At 42.7% G+C, this 19,309-nt stretch overlaps 1 protein-coding gene across 3 annotated transcripts in view; it reads left to right on the plus strand.

Moving 5' to 3' along the window:
• Positions 1-6,814: 6,814 nt before the first annotated feature.
• GRIN2A (glutamate ionotropic receptor NMDA type subunit 2A) overlaps positions 6,815-19,309 on the plus strand; it is a 172,797-nt gene continuing 160,302 nt past the window's right edge. For all 3 annotated transcript variants that reach the window (XM_027711172.2, XM_027711173.2, XM_027711174.2), the window contains exons 1-3: positions 6,815-7,082; positions 7,857-8,091; positions 9,501-9,923. In XM_027711172.2, coding sequence (XP_027566973.1) covers positions 9,519-9,923 — 405 coding nt within the window. In that variant the 5' untranslated portion in view covers positions 6,815-7,082; positions 7,857-8,091; positions 9,501-9,518. The remainder of the gene's footprint in view (positions 7,083-7,856; positions 8,092-9,500; positions 9,924-19,309) is intronic.

The following is a 19,309-nucleotide window of genomic DNA, read 5'->3' on the forward strand; positions in this document are numbered from 1 at the left end:
TGATTCTTAAATATAACTGTTGCCTAAAAAAACCCCAACCCTTCAAGAGTTTGAATGTCATTGAATGTGTGCACAGTATATAGATGGTCAGGTAAAGCAAAACTGAGGATATTTTTAGTTCATAATACATACTTGAACAGATACTTGAGTTTAAGGAGTTTTATACTTGCACTGATATATCAGTGCTGTTGTTTAGCAGATGGTATTTCAAAGAGTGGTTGAGCTCAATTTAAAGAATGTAAGCCTACATTTAATTCATATCCATTTAAGTTGCTCTAATGAAGTCATGTTTATGAAGTCATTCTAGTAAGTCATAGAAGGCTCATAATTTGGAAAAAATTACTTTTTTTTTCTTTTGGTTTCTGTATTTCTTTTGTGCAAGTTACTTGTGTCATTGAATGTGGACAGAACCGTCTTGGATGCGGAACCAGGTTGGAAAGATCAGAGTGCAGGAATGTTGCAAGGCAAGGCTGTGCTCAGCATCCTCCTTCCTGCTGTGACTGAGGCTCCCAGGTATAGGGTTCACTTACTCTCAGCCTCTGAACTCAAATTCTTTTTTAAAGCAACTTTGAATGTATTGTGTGTCACCTGCAGAACCAGGAGCTTCCCAGTCCTTGACCTCTCTTTGCAGAATTTATACAGGAATGAATTACTCTCTCATGTCTCATTAGGAGAGGAGAGGAGGGAAGAATAGGATTGTTGACAGTAACTTTTCTGGGAGAAGGCCTGTTTAAACCTGTATCTTTTGACAGTACAAAAACCACCACAAGCAAAAGCCATGTCTCCTCCTAAGGATTAATTCCATGAGTTACCTTGCAGATAGACAAGTGAGCAGACAATTTCTCGGTTTCTAGCAACCTGAAAAAATTCCTTGAATCCTTCCTTCTTCCATCCAATTTTACCTCCCCTGCTGTAAGAAGGAGAAGCCAGTTCTTTTAAGCTTAAGAGCTCCTGTCAGACGAGAGTTTAGTGGTGGGTGAAGTGGCATTTGCTCTTCTTGGAAAGAGTTTGCCAGAACTGTGCTACTTGATTTGAGTATCAGTTCCTAGAAATGTGGTCATCTGGGTAAGCTAAGCCTGCATTTTAGGTAGGAGACAAACATGTTTTAATATGTTATTTTATTTAAAGACCCTTTATCTTGTTCATTGTTCCCAACAGTGAGATTAAGCCATGCAAGGTCTGAAAATACAATAGAATGAAATGAATTAGGTCTGTTTATAATTGCAGTTGTGATTATTATTACTGTAGCCCAGAATTCTCCTTGGGCAGGGAAGAGTTTCTATAGAAAAGCAACAAATGGGCTTCCTCTGGAGCAAGAGCAGACTAAATGATGCAGGACATAGAACCACCATGACAATTGCACTTTACAGAAAACTAATACTCAAGCAGCTCAGTAGCATTCCTGTATGTGAACAAAAGCCATGTAGCATGTATGGCAGAAATAGGTGACAGAAGGCTCTGACTCATCATGTGGAACTGTAATTTAAGTTCAAGGGGGGATTTTTCTATCTTGGATCTATTCCTGCTGGCTCAGATGTCTCAAAAGCCTTTAGCACCTAGTTTTAATAGAGCTGGTGCCTACAATTGAGAAATGGGTTGGATGCAAGGAGCAACATACTACTCATCTTAAAAATATCTTCCAGCTAGAGCTGAGGTAACTTTGCAGTGATAAGAAGCTTCCATTGACCTTTACTAATTTTGGTTTTCTGGATTTAGAGAAGTCTCAGCTCCCTAAGCAAAAATTTGCTTAGTGAGGCACTGAGAAACAGATGCAATGTAGGCATCTTGGTGCTTCCCACTCAGTACAACTTTCTTTTAGCAAACAAGTACCACCAATGAACAATGTGTGAGAGGTCACTGCTGGCTCTTCTCAGTCATAAATAGTCATTTTCTTTGTGTTGAATCAAATTTTAAACGAAATAATATTCCATGGAACTTTGATTTTCAAGTACCAATACTAATATTGGTAAGACTCAACTATCTTCAAGATTCATAAGGTATTTTTCCAAGTAGTATTTTAAAACCTAGTAAGTCTGTCCAGCCCCTTGAATACCTAATACAGGTGTATTGTTTCATCAAAAGATCAGAGCGATAGCCCTGATTGTCTTTGCCTCTTCTATAATCAAGAGTTCAAACCCCTGACTTGAACAAATTTTTGGTAAGACTTTGAAAATAAACATCAGCTACATACCTAGGGGTTTTTAGGTGCAGAAAGTCTGTATAAAGGTAGACCATCTCAAATGTGGGGACACAGAAAATGTTCTGTGTGAGGCAAGAGCAAAACTACTGCTGTCATTGTACACTTAGAAGATCTGAGCATCCTTTATGCAGACTAATGCAAGGTAGTAACTACTGGTCTAGGTGGCTCATCATGCTGTCCATAATACAGATAGACAAGAGACACATTAATATGGCCCAGGGTGACTGAAGAGAAGGCTTCAAATGGTATTTTAAAAAGTTCTGGTTCCTAAAGGCTTGCCACTTCAGTTACTAAATTCAGTGAGGGTTAGGAGATCATATTTTGACCTTAAATAAATAATGGCAATTTTTGACTGTTCCTGTTATAGGTAATAATGAATGATCTGTATTGGCTCTACAGTGGTCAGGTGGTTTTTTGGGTACTCCTAGACTTTATTAAAAATATACTAATATTTCACAGTTGTTGATGGGTGATGGGAAGGGGGAGTGCAGCAAGGGAAGAAGAGAAGCAGCCTTAAACAACATATTTACCCGGCTGAGTTCCCTAAAACCCAGGCCTTGTGCAGGTAGTGGGATGTGTAATGGGATTGTTACTGACACAGTCTTCACAGGACTGCCCTGCTGTAACACAGATCCCTTTGTTAATAGAGCAGCTTTAATTAAAAACTACAGAGTTCACGATGAAATTGTTTTGACCCTTAAAGTTAGATTTGACTAATTCAGTGACTTCCCAGAAAAAGAATTCCTCTTGGGAACTGCATAGCAGAGTTTGGAAATACATCTGAGGATTAATTTGTTACATGAAACTGATTGCAGAAGAGGCAAAGACGCGATCCTGGTGAATCTCAAATAGCTCAGATAAGCAGAGGTGAGGTGCAAAGGAGGAACTCTGGCTGAGCTTCCCTGGGGTGTTCTTTCCTTGCTGGGGGTTGTTTGCAGAGAAGCTGAAGTGCTGTAACAGCCTCAAGCTCCACTCAGTGATGTCGCCTCCTCTTTTTCTGTGGCAGCTCGCTCATGTCCTCTGCAAAACTGAGAGTAGCTTAAGGCCATCATTTCATGCATGACTTGGTAAATTGTGCAAGGAAGAGCACTGCCAAACGAGGAGCCGAGCCAGTTTTCAATATGAGGGCCATCTGTGACAAAATGTTTTAGCAAGTTTGAAAACAATTGAGTTCTTTCCCACTTTTACTTGGAGTTCATTTAGCATGTAAGTAACTTTGTAGCCTCCCAAGAGAACACTTACGTTACTGTATCCTTGTTTGCTACGCGTTGTGTTTTTGTGGAGTCAGGTGGTTTCATTTCAGATTTGATCCTGTGTGCTACCAAAAAATGACTTTGCATCAATGTCACTTTTGATTCTTGCTGGAGACACTTCTCAAGGTAGATGAAACTCAGATATTTGTGGCAGATAAGATTTGTATCAATAAATTGCTACTGGTTACAGCAGCAATGCCTAAACTTAAAAGTAGTTTGTTGCTGAAAGTGGAAACATTTTAAAATTCAGGATGGATTCTAAGTGAGCCTCTCTCCCTTAACCTGGCCAGTTACCTGAAATCTCCCATTACCATTTTGCTTCACAAAATGTGAAGTTGTGTGTAGTGGAGTTTCCATGTAACAAGAATCATTGAGCAGATCTACAATTTGTTCTACAGATCTCTTGATTTGTCTTAAGCTTCTGCAATGAAGACTACCTCTATTGAAAGCAGAGTGGCAGTAATGTGATATCAAATGTGTTCACATGTTTTTCTTGACTAATTTTGGTGTCACTTCCTGAGAACAATATTTTTTTTAAAGGGTGATGGTACCTACCTTACTTAACAGCACTCTTTCTAAAAGCAAGAGGAAAATTATAGAGTTGTTTCCCTGAATTATAGGGACTAAATTTGACTTTTAATTTAGATGTCTCACATGTCTGAGGTTAAGCACCTTTCAGCTGGTACAGAAAAGGAAATGGAGAGAGAGAGATACAGACACAGTGTCACTCACTGAGTCAGCAACAGAGACAGAAATCTGCCTTGTGCTAGACCATCAGACCCCACTTTGGAAACATTGCTTCTACTGGAAAATTTGGCTGCTTGTTTCTGTTGACAAGTGTTCTCTGCAACAAGTAATTTTCAGAAAAAAGAAACCTTCTTGTGATTTTAATACTATTTTAGGAGGAACTGAGTAAGAAGAAAGTTCCTGACCTTTAAATGCATGTTTTATGTAGCAGGTGGGACTGGTAGGGAAACCCCAGCTGGAAAATATCCTCAAAAGTGAAGGATTCCAAAACTTCTTGAACTTGTGTTGTAGCTGCTTTTAGATAAGTGCAGAGCTGCCCATATGGAGAAGGCAGTCACTTAGGGATCAATCCATCTGCCTTTCAGAATAAATGTTCTCCATGAAAACACTTACTCTCACAAGTGCAGGGATGTAGTATTTGTTACACACAAATTACAAGGGTTAGACACTTAAATGCAGGTTTTGTTTTCTTGTTTCTGCCGACTGTAGTTGACTTCTTAGTGTATTTGCAGCTCCTTAACTTCAAATTAAACTGCGCAAATATACCTAGAAATGGACTGTGAATGTCTGTTAAAGCAGCAGTCTAATTTTGCAGCATGTACTCAATTCTGTAGGCAGTAATCTGCTTGAATACAGTGAGACTTTTGGGAGGACTGCATAGTACTGCCAAGATTAGTCCCACTGTGTTGGTGCAAACTTTTAATGTTTTATTTTAATTCTAATTTCTTAAATTTGTACTGGTTCATCGTGATATTTCACAACTTTTTACAAGGGTAATTGAGGAAAAATATTTGAAATAATGCTAAACTATTTCTAAATTTAGATCGATGAAAATCATATAGCTCTGACATTAGAAAACCTGGGTATTTCTTATATTGGTCTCACATAATTAGATTCAGTCAATGTATGTATGTGTTATACACATACATTGTATAATAAGTAGTTTCTGAAGACACCATGTCACTTTTAATATTTTAAACATATGCTAGTGTTTGAGTCACACTTTTTTCACCATTGTGAATTTTGCTTGCATTTGAGGATCTTGAATCTCTGTTTTTGCTGCTGTTCCAACAAATCTGCTGAATGATAACACTGACATAACCCTTACACAAGGATGGAGCTGCAACCTCATCTCCAGTAACCGTGACAAACGTGGCTGTAATATTTACAGGGGAAAAGTGTGCATCAAGGGTGAAATGCAGAGATGCATTAAAACATCAAACATTTAAAAAAAAAAAAAAAAGGGCAGTTGTAGCTGCTTAATTGCTTTCCTTAGAAAGACTAATGCAATGTCTGAGGAAGTAATCCCTAAATAAGTTAGGAGGTGAGATTTTTCAAAGGACAAAAACCCAGGCATAGACCTATTGGGGAATTCTATGAAGAGACTGTCAAGAGCAGTAAAGCTGATGTGTTGTTAAATGTCTGTGTGAGAGATTTCTAGGTGTTGAGTGTCTTAATGAGGTGAAAAGCAAACTTCAGTGATTGGATGCTTGGCATTTATCCTGTTTGAACCCAAAAGTTTCCTCTGGCATAGGAGTGGGTCTGTCAAAATGTGTGATTTTGCCCTGCTCTGCAGTGTTCAGTGTAGAAGTGCATATGGCTGTAAAGGATGGAACAGGAGGAGGCCATCCCCTGTGTGGTACTTAGCTGGTACATTCATTTGTGCTAAACCAAATAAGTTGTGGCAGCTGGAGCAGGATGGTGGAAAGGAGGAGAAAAAAGCAGGAGAGCCATGGAGAGAGGGAGGAGGCACAGTAGTGTGGTGGAGCAAAGTATTGGTGGGGTGTGATGCGGGCTGGGAGGCAAGAACTGCTCAAAGGCCAGGTGGGTCTGGCACCACGACTGTGCTGGGTGAGTGGGAGATGGAGAAACAGGCACAAGGCTTTGGAATGGGTGAAGCCGAAGGGGTGATGGAACAGCAGGGATGCCCAGATGGAGCCAACTTCTACAGAGCTTTTTTTGTGTATTTGGCTGCGGTCTGGAGCTTTTAGGGCTGCTTTTAGTGTGTGAGCTGCTGCTCCACATTCATTCCCCCTGAGCCCCACGGCAGGGATTTCTGGTTGACAGCGTCTGCATCAAGGGAAAGGACAACACTCTGGGGTTTCCCGGGCTACCAGCCTTTCGCTGGGGGATGCTAATGCGGGCAGAGCGCTGGAGTTTGCCACTCCTGAGCCCCAAGCCTGGTGTTCTCGCCGCTCCCCCAGATCCGACACCCCCTCCCCCGATTGCCTGCGTCTGACTCATTCGCCGGTGCCTGTGCGAGAGCAGAGCGGGGCGGGAGAAGCGGGGGGGAAGAGCCTTCAAAGTAGCCGCGGCTGGTCTGGGTTTGACAAGGCGGCCGTGTGAGCTGTGCCCCTGCCAGCGCAGGGCGGCGGTGCCGGGGGCGGCGGAGCGGAGCGGCCCCGGCGCGCACCCGCAGCGCCGCGCCCGCGGCCCCGGGCGGATCCCGCCGCTCCTCCGGGAACCGCCGCTGCCAGTTCCGAGGAGCTCAGAGCAGCGCGGGGGGCTCCGCGCCTGCCGTCCTGGGGAACTGCTGCGGCAGCATTGCGATTGCCCCTTTGAACAGCGAGTAAAAAAAAAAGGGGGGGGGGGGAGAAGAGAGAAGAAGAGAGGGGAGAAAAAAAAAAAGATGAAGACGCTTAAATGCCTCCTGCCAAAAGTAAAGAGCGAATCTCAGTTGCGATGGCTCTGCTAAAACTTGATCATGCGGGATTTCAAGCGATAAAAAAGGGCTGCCAGGCTGCTATTTTCTGCGGCGGGAACAAGTTGCAGGATGAAATCCAGGCACTGAGGGACCTATTTTCCACTTCATTGTTTGCGAAGGAATCTACTGAAATGACTTTGAGGATCTTTAAACTGGAACTATGTGGAGGGAGAATGCAGTAAGTATTGCCTTTCTGGGGAGCACCGGTACGAGCCGAGGAGTTGGGCAGGGGCGCGGAGGCTCCGAGAGGCGCGCAGGGATGTCAGCGGTGCTGGATCCCGCGGATCCGGGCTTGGCTCTTAGTTCCCAGCCGGCACCGAGGACCAGTTAGGGAATGCCGGCTGCCTTTGCCTGGCGCGCCAGCGTCCTACATTTAGCCGGGGCTGCTTGAAGAACTATCCTTATGCATATTTACTGGAAATAGTGAATGGAAATCAAAGCAATTGGGCTTCCCGTGGCGGGTTCAGCTAGAGTGTCTCCCTGGGTTTGTTTATGATAAATTGGGAATGAAGCTGTTCCGTTTCAAGAGCGAAAAGAGCTTCATCCCGCACCGCTTTAGCTGTGTTCCAGGTTATGCTCGTTTCGAACCTGACAAGAAAACTCCTGCCCTTGATCATGTGAATTAGTTTGCTTCTAGCTGCCCTTTCCAGGTCGGACGTCTCTTCCCTTAGAGCTCAAACCCATCTATTTCACTTGGAAGCAGACGGGCAGTTGGGAGCCCAGGATTTTCCTGACCTGGATAGGGATGAGAGGGACGTTTCCCGGACGGCTGCGGGCTCTTAGCAAAGCGCTGAAATGTATTTCTAAGCGAAGGCGGAGAAGGGGGGAACTTTAGAGCGCAGTCACTTTATTTCTGTTCACATGAGGCTGAAGTATACGTTTCTTCCCCCCTGTCAACCCCGCAACCTGACTAACGCCTTCTCCCCGTCTCTGTCCCGTTCCCCGTGTCCAGCCCCCCCTCGCCTGTCTCCCTGTGCGCGTAGCTGCCCTCCCGGGATGCGATGTCGCCCGCAGGCTGTGGCGGGGATCACGCGTGCGGCCGGCGGCGCGGAGGCCGCCCCTGAGCCCGGGCAGCGAGGGGCGCGACATGCCCGCGGTCGCGACATGCCCTGCACCGACAGCAGCACCGGCAGCGACACCTGCGGCCCCTCCGGCTCCTCCCGCCGCTCCGTCTCCTGAGGCGCTCGGTACGTGCGGCCGCGCCCGCCGGGGGGCGCCCGAGCGCCGCGGCGCGGGGAGCTGCGGGGGGGGGGGGGTCTGTCGCGATAGTCGCGGCTCCCCCGGGACTGTCGGGAGGGACGCGAGGCGCTCGGGTTGGGTTTTCTGCCGCGTTCCGCGCTGCGGCGGTGGGTGGGAGCCCGGCCCGCAGTGCAACAGCGCAGGGGCGCTGATGTGCGCGGGTAAGCGGTCTGTGGAGCGCTCGTCTCCTCGCCCGCCCCGGGAGGAGGTGATGGTGCTGCCAGCCCTTGTCTCGGTGTGCGTTTCGAGCAGCAGGCGGCTCTGACTGATGATGGAGATGGGGCTGGCGGGATGAGAGGGGAGATGTGAGAAGTGCCACCCCTGATTGGACAGCCCCGCCAGTGTGTTCTGTGTGACGCTTCGCAACAAGCTTGGTTTTATGTGGCACAGGGACTCCCTTCTTGCAGCTTGCGGAGGAGAGCCAGTTATGGGGGTGGAAATCCCTCGGGGCACAGAAACAGAGGGGGAGATCTTGCGGAGTCAGACCCGCTCTCCCTCTTCTCCCTCCTTTAGGTAGTTCAGATCACTTCTGTGCCTCATCTCTCTCCCCATCCTACTCTGTCTATATTCAGCCCTCTACAGAGATTCAGTGAAGACATGAGGTAACCAGTGCAGTGATGCTCATTTATGGAACACCCTCCCCTTCAACACCAGGGACAACTTTGTGTCCGAGATCAGCAGTTCTGAGATGCTCAAGTCAATGCTGCATAAAAGGAGGGAGAAGAATTAAGATGGAATATTGTGCTTCTGAATTCGTTCCAGAAATGCAGTGTAGGCTTCCTTGAGCAGCAGCTGCCTAGGAGAGATCTTCAGAAATAAACCAGCATGATTTTGGGATGCTGTGAGATGTATGGAATATGTGGAGTGGGGTTTCCAGCAGACCTCTGGCTCACTTGCCTCATTTTGAGCTAAAGTACCTCTCCCTGTTAGACCGTGACTAAATTTTAAACAGATGTTCAGGATAAAGGAATATAGATTTCTGTTTTACCTGTTTTAGTGCAGCAAGGTTAAAAAGAAGGATGAAAATGTGGTGGTTTTTTTTTTTTTTTTTTAAATTGTCAGTAATTTCATTTTTTATTGGCTATCCAGGAAGAATGTTAATGGATCTTTTCTCTGAACTTGTGCTATATTTTTTGCTTTGCTTGTGGGAGACCAGCTGTGATACTGTCATTATCAAGCCAACTTTCTGAGGGGATACAAGAGGCTTAAACTGGAACTAAGGTGAAGAATGCATTATAAAAAGCTGCTAAAGTTTGCATTGTGCCCAGATGCTCTCTGTTTAAAACCTTCATTGGAGCTCTACAGTATATATTTCTTTCCTCTGTGTTTTTCTTATACGATGTGATCGCTTTTACAGGGGACAAAGCTGGCAAAGATGAGGAAAATTGGCTGTGCTCTCCTGGTACTCCAAGCTCTTCTGGCGCCTTTGGATCTTGTACGTGGAGCAGAGAAAAATTATCCCATCCTGAACATTGCAGTGATTCTGGGAAGGACCAAGTACATAACAGAGAGAGATATCAGAGCTCTCTGGACCAGGGAAATGTCAGCAGACCTGACTGTTGATGTCAATGTAGTGACCCTTCTCGTGAACCAGACTGACCCCAAGAGCATCATAACACATGTTTGTGACTTGATGTCAGGCACCAAGATCCATGGAGTGGTTTTTGGAGATGACACCGATCAGGAGGCAGTAGCTCAGATTTTGGATTTTATTTCATCTCAGACTTCTATTCCAATTCTTGGAATTCATGGCGGGGCCTCCATGATAATGGCAGATAAGGTAGGAAAAGTTATTACAAGCTTTTACTAGTTAATATACTTCATTGTGTTGGTCTCTATCATGAGTAATCAGTACAAGCAGTTCAAAAAATATGTTTCTAATTATCTCTCTGTACTTCAAAAAACAGAAAAAATATGCATAGCAGTATCCTTGTTGATTGCTCTTCACATACTTGGAAATACTTTGGGGTTCATGCCTGAAACTCATCTTTTTGACACTATAAAAGCAATCCTAATGAAATTTTAGTCTCCAGCACATTAAATGATGGTCAGCCTAGAAATTTTAAGAGCAAATATGGCACATGGATGTAAAAAAACCCTCAAAATAGTAGGTTCGTGAAATAATTTTACATCTTATCCCCAAAATCATAAACAGGTGTTCTGTGGTGCTTACAAGAAATAGCAAGCGATAGACCTGAATGTGTCTGGAAACAACAGTAGTAACAGGACAATAATATTAAACCAGACTTCAGTGATCCACTACAGTCTATAAATTAAGTAGTCTTGCACACTTGAACTAGCTCTTGCATTCCCTATGTTTATGAAGTTAGATTTTTGTTAATTGGGTACTTCTACTTTCCTACTGTAGTCCATGCAAACCCGTAAAGGGGTTGCCTGAAATCTGGAGGTAATGACAGATTTGTTTTGTTGGAAAACATCTCTTTATGTAATCTTTTGTGAGATTGGAATGACAGAAGTGACTCATGTCTCAAGTTCTTTAATGCTGTAACAATTTTGTGGAAATTCTTGCTGGCACTGCAGCACTGATGTTGTGTGGTGATCACAGCTGCTCCTGAAGCAGGTGCTTAGCACCAGGCAGGGCTGAGCTCTCTGGTGTGGATTGCTGAAAGTCAGAAGAGCTCCCACTGTGGTGTAAAATAGAGATTTCAGGTGTGGAAAGTCACTGGTTTTCCAGTACATGAGGCTTTTCAATGTTAATCGCAATTTATTTCCTGATATTTCCATCCTTTAGGATTTCTTATTAATGGAATATTATTGCTTCTCATAAATGACTTTCAAATAGGAAAGAGCTCTCTGAATACATCTGAAAAGGAAGTGGACCAGACGTATTATTTTGTGACTTGAGGGAGAAAAAGAAGCAGGAAAGTGACAGTGATAAGTTGTGATTGAGGAATCAGCTTTGAACTTTGGAAACTCTTTACCTCTGGAAAAGACTTTTTTTTCCACGGGGATAAGAGATCTGTTTCTCTTGGTATTTTGAATGGTCTTACTTTTAAAACTTATGTCATACAAGGAGAGGACAGTAAGTGCTGAATTATGGCAGAGATAATGTAACAATGGCCTTGACATCTTGATTTATATAGAAAGATCATTACAGTCAATGCTACTGTCTTAGATACAATTGCAGTGACCAAGTTACAGAGGAAATTATTTCATGTGCTTTTAAACTACTGCACAGATTTACTTGCCTTTATAAAGCCGGGTTTAAATGTATTTTGGACTTCTATTGGTACATATTTCACTCACCTGTCTCTGTCAGTGTAAGAACACTTAAAGGTCTCAGCCAATGCTGAATCAACTTCCCCACTCAGCAGATGCAGGATGTTACTGTTACAGATCTATTTTTTACTTTTATATAGAAAATGAATAGACTATCTTTCTTTTCTGAGTGGGTTACTACTGTACTTATTGTAGGCTAATATTGTCATTAGCTTATTGCTGTCTTTGATTTCTAGGGATTATCACAGTTTGCTGATGAAACTTTTGTGATGAAATTTGGCTTCCAAGATTTACACTTGAGAAATCAAAATTGTCTTTTGTTTGTTAAAACAATCTAACAGAGCTGTCTCCAGTAACTTGAACTGGCTGAAGGAATTGTTTGTTCATGTAACTGGAAATGCTTTAATTTTGAACTTAGCCCGTGCAATGTCTTGCAACTGGGTTTGGAACATCGCAGTAATGAGACTTGCGTGTGTCACTCAATTAACCACTCATTTAGGAATGAATTCCTGGGAGCTGAAGGTGAAATTCTCTGTGCTGTCATAAAGGCAGGGGAGATGGAAGTCTGAGGGAAAGGGTCTGCAAATGCGAAGTCTTTCAAGTCAATGTCAGAATTTCAGCAGAAACAGATGAATGTTGGCTGAATTGTGAAGGTTATTAGTGTTTAAAGTGTTCTGTTTTGTCTCATGCATTGGGATGTGCAAAAAAAGGTGGTCCCACTCCTGCCTGTGAATGCAGTTCTCTGACACTTTATTAAGGCCATTTCATTTCTATCCTTATCATATGTGTTCTGTGCCAGGTGGCTGTTATATGATGCTTAACTGTCCTAAGCTGAACTAAACTGAAGGCACAGATATGAGAACTCATCTCTAATGCTCTGTGCTGCTGAAGACTTTACTGCATGACTCAGAGGAGATAAGCTTGCCATATTCTCTATGGCTAATAAATACTATGTCAATGTGAATCTGGTGTGATGAGCCATGCCTTTAAAAAATAAGAAGTTGCTCTAGGTTTCTAAAGATGAGAGATTCCCACATGTGGAGTTTGCAGTGATTAATGCAGGACATGCAGCTCTTGAAGCACCGAGTCCCTGGGTGAACACCTGCAGCGAGTGCTGTCTAGTCTAGACTGCCTCCTTGGCTGGCCCAGCTGGCTCCTCTCTGCTTCAGTTTGCTCAGTTTGCCTGCACCATCTGAGGAGAGACATTGCATGATTCAGACAATGAAAATAGGCATGTGAAGCCAACAAAACCAGAATGTTTTCTGAACCTGGCTGATCTGCTGTCACCTGACGTCAGTTGTCGAAGCTCTACCAACAAACCAATGTGGCACTCGAGGGTGTACAGCACCTACCCGATCCCAACTGTGCTGTAGAGATACCCTTTGGACAGTGCCACATGCTCTGCCTCCAGCTGACTTTGTCACCTGCTGCTGGCAGGAACTCTCCTGCCAATGAACTGCTCCTTGGCTTTGGTCCCCAGTTCTGCCACAGACTTCAAACATATTCAGATGTGGGATAGTCTATTGAAACAAGATGAGAATTGTGTGGGGCATCTGTGCCAACCTGCTGTGCATCAGCATCCCTTGGAGGATGCTGCAAACAGGCTGGCTGTTTATTCATCTTGTATCTCTTGACATTTGAGAGATCTCAACACAAACACTACTTAGGAACTGTTTTCTGACTTCAGTGTTTTGTTTCAAACACAGTTACCTCTGTTTCACCACACACTATAATTATAATGATAGCATTTGTCATACTTTTTGAAAACAGGACATCGTGGTTAGTTCTGTGTCAATAGGAGGAAAAAAAGCCCCTACATATTTTAAATATCCAGTGTACAGGAATACTTGATGTCCTTGAACCACACTGCTTTTGCGTATTGCAGAATTAAATCTTTCTAACTTCTCATTAGAAGTCTTTCTGAAAGACATAGCTTGAAGCATTTTATTGTTGTGGAAACACAGTTACAGTGCTAGTCAAAAGGCATTAAAGGTGAGGGTAATTTTCCAGAAGGGCTATTACGAAGTGATATTTTTTGGAACGGCTCTGGAAGTGTTATGCAAACTAAATAATTGCTTTTTGAAAAGATAAGTACTATATATTATATTATAATTCTAGAAGAGCAATGGAGGTTAGAAGGGATTGCTGTAGGTTTTCTAACCCAGCCCTGGCTCAGTGATGAGCTGACATGGAATTCAGATCTACTCAAGTTTTAAATATCTCCATGGATGTACATACACCACAGCCTTTCTGGGCAATCTGTTTCAGTACTTAACCTTTCTCACCATGCAAATATTTTCATTTTATCTCATTAGAATTTCCCTTGATACCACAGACTCTTGTTCTTTTGCTGTGAGTCTGAGTCCAGCTCTCTCAGTGTAGTTGTAGGCTGCAATTACACCGCTCCTTACCCGTTGCTTTCCTGGGGGAAAAGAGTTCCCTTGGCCCTTTCTTGCACCTCTAGACCTCTGGACTCGCTTGGATATATTGATGTCTTGTGTGGGGGGACCAAAACGGGACAAAGGGCTGCAGATATGACCTCAGGAGTACGGGAGAGGGGAGTAGTCCCTCCCCTGGAGCAGCTGTGCTCCTGCTAACGCAGCCTGGTTAGGCTCTGCTGCCGGAAGGGTGCACTGCTGACTCATGTTCAGCCCGTGTTGGGCCCCCCATGTCCTATTATATTTAATAAAAAAAAAAATCTAACTGTGAATAAGCAGTGGGGGAAACTGCACTTTTAAGTCTCACTTGTTCTTTTGGTGGATATTTTTCAGGTACTTTACTGAAATACTTGCAGATGTTTGCATTACGTGTTTTTTTCAGCTCATTTGTAGGTATGGCTTGGGATTGCTCTGTTTTTCCTCATTCCTGAGATGCAAAAACTGTGCTGCACTTGTGCAAAACAGAGCTCTGAGCCCAGCCTTGTAACTGTGATCAGAGCCCACCCGGACTCCTGGCTCAGGTACTGGGCATTTATTCTCCCTTATCCTTGCGTGCCTTTGTCCACTGCTCCTAAAGTTCCTTCACAAATCTTACACCTTCTTTGCCAATAGCACAGTGACCATCTAAAAAACCAAATGGGTTCAAAACTCACACTTTACATTTGCACTGTGCATAGGTGTGCTTCAATTCTTGTGCTTTCAAAACCGTGGTGATGAATGGCAGGGTGTGTGTGTGTGGTGGTGGATATGTTTTTTATTGTGGAATCTTTTCTGGAGGTCATACTCGATGCAATGTGCTCATCAATTCCCACATCTTCCATATGTGTTGTGTATAGATTTCTGTCCAGCTCATTTAGTTGGCTTGTAAGAGCAGTTCTGTATTTTTTCTTATAGAAAGTCCTTAAATTTATGGTTTTCTATAACAACAACTCATTCCTGCCCTTCCTGATAACTGATATTAGCATGTGTATGGCACTGTACTTCTGAGCATGATACTGAGTTTGACTTTGTTACTGCCAAAGACTGGATGATTACACTGTAGGTTGAGAAATACTTGAGTGCAAAAATACCAGTATTATTATAACTAGTGTTTCAGGTCTAGAAATGGGAGCTTGCACTATTCTGTTGCACACAATACTTCCAGATTCTGACTCATTTAAAGAAGTTTGATTTTCTTCCCCTCTAACTGTACTGTTGCCTCTATAGGAAGAATAACTTTCAGGTATTCTAATTTTTATTTTGAGCTGCAGTAAAAATGTACCATTGACCTCCCTGTAAATCTGTTTACTTTTCCACATCCATTAAAGTCAATCTACATGTACTTTTTAAGAAGATTCTTGTACATCCTTAAAGATTTTTAGAACTAAAATGTAATCTGCAGTTGTACCTTTTACACACACACGTAATAACCACTGGTATTAAATGGTTAAAAGTCTGCTTGAGATCTGTCTTGCCAGGTGAATGAAGTGAGTAGATGTAATGTCTTGTGGGCTTTTTTCATCAGAGGCAGTTCTGTGTGAGGTGTTGGGATGGAGCCTGCTTGTTAGCCATTGCTTTTCCTGAACTGGCATCTCTAGGAGGAAGCAAAGCTCCAGCAGCTGCTGCATTTGCTGCCTTTGGTTGGATCTTGGAGCTCAGAGGAGCATTATATTAATGATGTGAGCCTTGCTTTCCTGCTCTTTCTCCCATTCTATTTCCTAAAGGATTTTCTGAGACGATTATATTATTCCTCATTCTCTTATCCACACGAATTTTCCCCTCTTAATTTAGCACAGGAGAGCACGGAGGACTTTCTGGAATACTGGGAGAATAGACTTGAACTCTCATGGAGCTGGAGGGAGGGATATTTAGTTTAATTCTCCTCAGTAGAAGGTAGTTTTGAAAAGCTTAGGAATTTCTGTAACTAATAAGCAGATTGTAGGAAATGGAAGTCTTCTGGAGGTTACTTGATTTTTCATGTAGTTTAGGCGCAGGTTAATTCCTATTTTTTTGCTAGAGTCAACAGTTTCAGCTGAGCCCAGAGTGGATTCCTCTAAAACACTCTTATTTAAGAGAGAGGAGTGCTTGGCTTCACTTGCATTTTAGCTCTTTACAGTAAGCAATATCTTTTCATCTCACAGGCACTGTTTTCTTTCTCTTCAAACTGTTCTTACAGTTCTTGAAAATAGAAATCCATAAGCGCCTTTGTTTTGAGCAACAACATTTTAAAACCCACTAGCAAGTCATTGCTGTAGATCATCCATGCAGTCTCTCCAAACTATTGCCTGCCTATAGGTAATTATAACACAGTAGACTCCTGAGCTGTGAAAGTAGGACACCAAACCTTCAGCATAATTTTCTGCTTGCAGATATTCCTGGCGGCATCTTTGGAATTTGTTTTCCCAAGGACGTTCTCAAATACAAAATTCAAAATTATTCCCTTTAAGCTACAAAATAATCATAGACTATTACAAAACACATAGGACATTTCTGGCAATCTGAATGTATCCAGAGAACTTACCTGGAAACATAAAATAATGCAGTGAACAGAAGAGAAGGGCCTTTATGTAATGTCAAACACATTTCATGTTTCATCTATTAATTATTTTTGAGAGGATGCTTAGACTATTTGATTAGACAGCTTATTAGTGGGATTTTATTTGTCTCTTATTTGAACTAACAATTTAATTTAAAGTATTTCTCTAACTTTTTTGGTCTTACTTGGAAGAATGTGGGGTAGATCTGCCTGCATTGGTACAAAGGGCTTTGTACAGATGAACAGAAACTTTGCAGTCTGTGGCTGGTTTTATTTTTTACAAATCTGTGGTCATCTGCTTTGCATGTACTCTTTTCTTCCCCTCTTCCCTCCTCCCTCTTCCTCCTCTGCCTTCATTCTTCCCTGGAGCTAAGAAGTTGTGTGGATTTTACTGAGGGAGCCCAGCCTGGATTGTCACCACGCCATCTGTCACCATATTGTTTGCTTAAATCCTTGAGATATTTTCTTCTGTGCTTCACTGCAATAAATACATAAAGCTGCAGCAGCATCATTGGCTATTTATATTAGATTTAGACTTAATGTCCTTAGGAGAAAACCCCCGTGGTTGTATTTGAGGTGCATAAGCTACAGGCAGGGTGTAAAACTGGGCATGGCTTAATGCTGAGTGCAGAGCTCTGGTTACACAGTGTGTTTTCACCCTCCACCCGAGGGCCCCTCTGCCTTCTCAAGATGAATGCCCAGCTGGGGGTCCCATGGCCCTGGAGAGGCAATACTGCTAGGGGATTATGCTCTGGTTCTCCCCATTCTTCCTAGGGAAAGATTTTGTGCTCTTCTGTAAATGCAGGATGTATCTTCCTCTGTCCTGAGACTTGATATATGGGTCAGGGAAAAGTAGAGACTTGTAGGCTGTGTGAAACCAGAGCTGGAAATAAGACTGGTTAGAAGGGGAAATGTTTTGGAGAGAAATTGAAGAGTGAAGAAGATATATTATACTATATATGTAGTATAAACCCCATAAATATATGTATTCTATAATATATTATATTATATATGTACTATAAAAGCTGAACAACCAACAGGAAAACCATCTTGTTTCCTAATATGCAAATATGATATTCCAAGTTGCAGATGGAGGTTGCTTGGTGTCCAGCAGCTGTAAATTTGTATGCAGTTAATGTTATCTCACCTTTCCCAACAGCAATTTCCCCTGTATTTTCCACACACGTGAAGCGTAAGTGTCTGGAAGGAGGAGGTGGTTCTGCCTTTCAGCTTGAAAATTATGTATCCCTTGATCTGAGTTTTAAGCTCTCTTGGAGGCGCTTCATTACCAGATGACTTCTCAGTCAGTGTTTTAGGCTTCTTGTCTCCATCATAGGTTTGGGACAGTAATTTCCTTTTAGCTTTTAATGCAGCTAGGCTGGACTGTTTCCTTGTCACAAGTTACTTTCTGCAGCCCGACTGAGAACACCAATGCTGGTCTTGCTCCATGGCCTCTGCTCAGTGTTTGTTCCTATTTATAGCCTGCCTTTTGTGCATCTTGGAGCAAGGTATTTCTATACACACCTTTCATTCAAAGGGTTGTTGTGTTGGAGGCTGCCTATATTTTCCTTTTGTTTCCTTTTCTTGACAATTTTTTTTTAATGTCCTAACTTTTGGTTCAAGATTTCTGCCAGTAAGTTGATTGATACAAAGTTTTGTCTATTTGTGCTGCCCAGCTTGCCTCTCCACATGACTCGAACTAGCACTAGGACTGCTTTGTTTTCACTGCATTGATTTTGTGTCTAATGGAGACACTGCATATGTGGAACCACTGTGAAAGAGCAGGGATTTTACAGCCACCTTTCGGCTTGACACAACTTACAATACAATTAGGAATGACAGTTATAATTGAATAAAGAGAAAATAGAATTAAGGTGATCTAAGTTGCTTTTAGGAGTTACAGAAATATATAATTACCAGATAAATTACATGTTATTTTTTGCGTGCGAGGCTAATTAAGAATTCTGAGTAAGTTGTGATTGGCAGAGGCATCAAAGCTGTATGAAGCACCTAACTGGGATGAGAAGGCTTGTGAATTGATAATAAGAAAACAGATGCAAAAACTTTGAGAAGTGTCTGTGTTCTAGTCAAGTACCACTTAGATGCCACCCTCTCATCTCCTTTCTCTATCTGCATTTTAGCTGCTGTTGTCTGCAAAAAGGCTGACATTTCCTGTTGTGGGATCTGGGTTCTAGAGAAAGATGTCTGCTTAGCATGCAAAACTTTAAGCTCTATCCCTTAACAATGTAACAGTGAACTGGTACAGAAGTTGTAAAAAGAAAAATTTGCCTTCTTCACCTGTTCCTAGTCTGCCTTTTCCTTACCCAGTCCATTCTGTGTGCAAACCTCTTTCACCCAACAGCTGTTCCCAAACACTCTCCTCTGCTGTCCCCGCCTGCACCCCATCCATTTGCTGTTCTGCTTTGTACTTGACTGTCACTTTAGAGTTAGGGTGGTTTTTCCCCCCCTTTTGTTACCTTCACTTCTAGCAGAAGCCAGGATGGGTAGGAGAGAATACACCTCTCTGCCTATAATTATGTACCCCTGAATATTAGAAGTATTGGGACTCTTTCAGTGTACACAGAGCACAGATGAGAGCTGGGCTAAAATATAATTAACTGGAGTAAATTAAAATTCTCTGGATCGCAAGAATAAAGTAAAAAACTGTTATGAAGCCAAACCTGTTTCTATTTAATGAGCAGAAAATAGAGAAAGGTACAGAAATTGAACCAGATGAGGTAGGGTAATGTTGGTAGAGAGCTGAAGTGGTAGTAAACCAGGAATAAAAATTGCTGATGAACTGATCTTTGTGAAGAAAGTAGCATGAGAAAACCAGAATTGTTTAAAACTCTGAACAGTTTTTACAGATTTTGTGCAACTATTCTTCAGTCTTAAGTCATTCCTTCTGCATTCATTGAGTAGCTTTACATACTTGTACAGAGGGACACTTGCTTTTCCTGGTGCAATGTTGAG

The sequence above is a fragment of the Pipra filicauda genome, unplaced genomic scaffold (assembly GCF_003945595.2).
Source record: "Pipra filicauda isolate LSUMZ 115617 unplaced genomic scaffold, ASM394559v2 scaffold317_size908105_pilon, whole genome shotgun sequence".
In the NCBI taxonomy this organism is placed as follows: Eukaryota; Metazoa; Chordata; class Aves; order Passeriformes; family Pipridae; genus Pipra; species Pipra filicauda.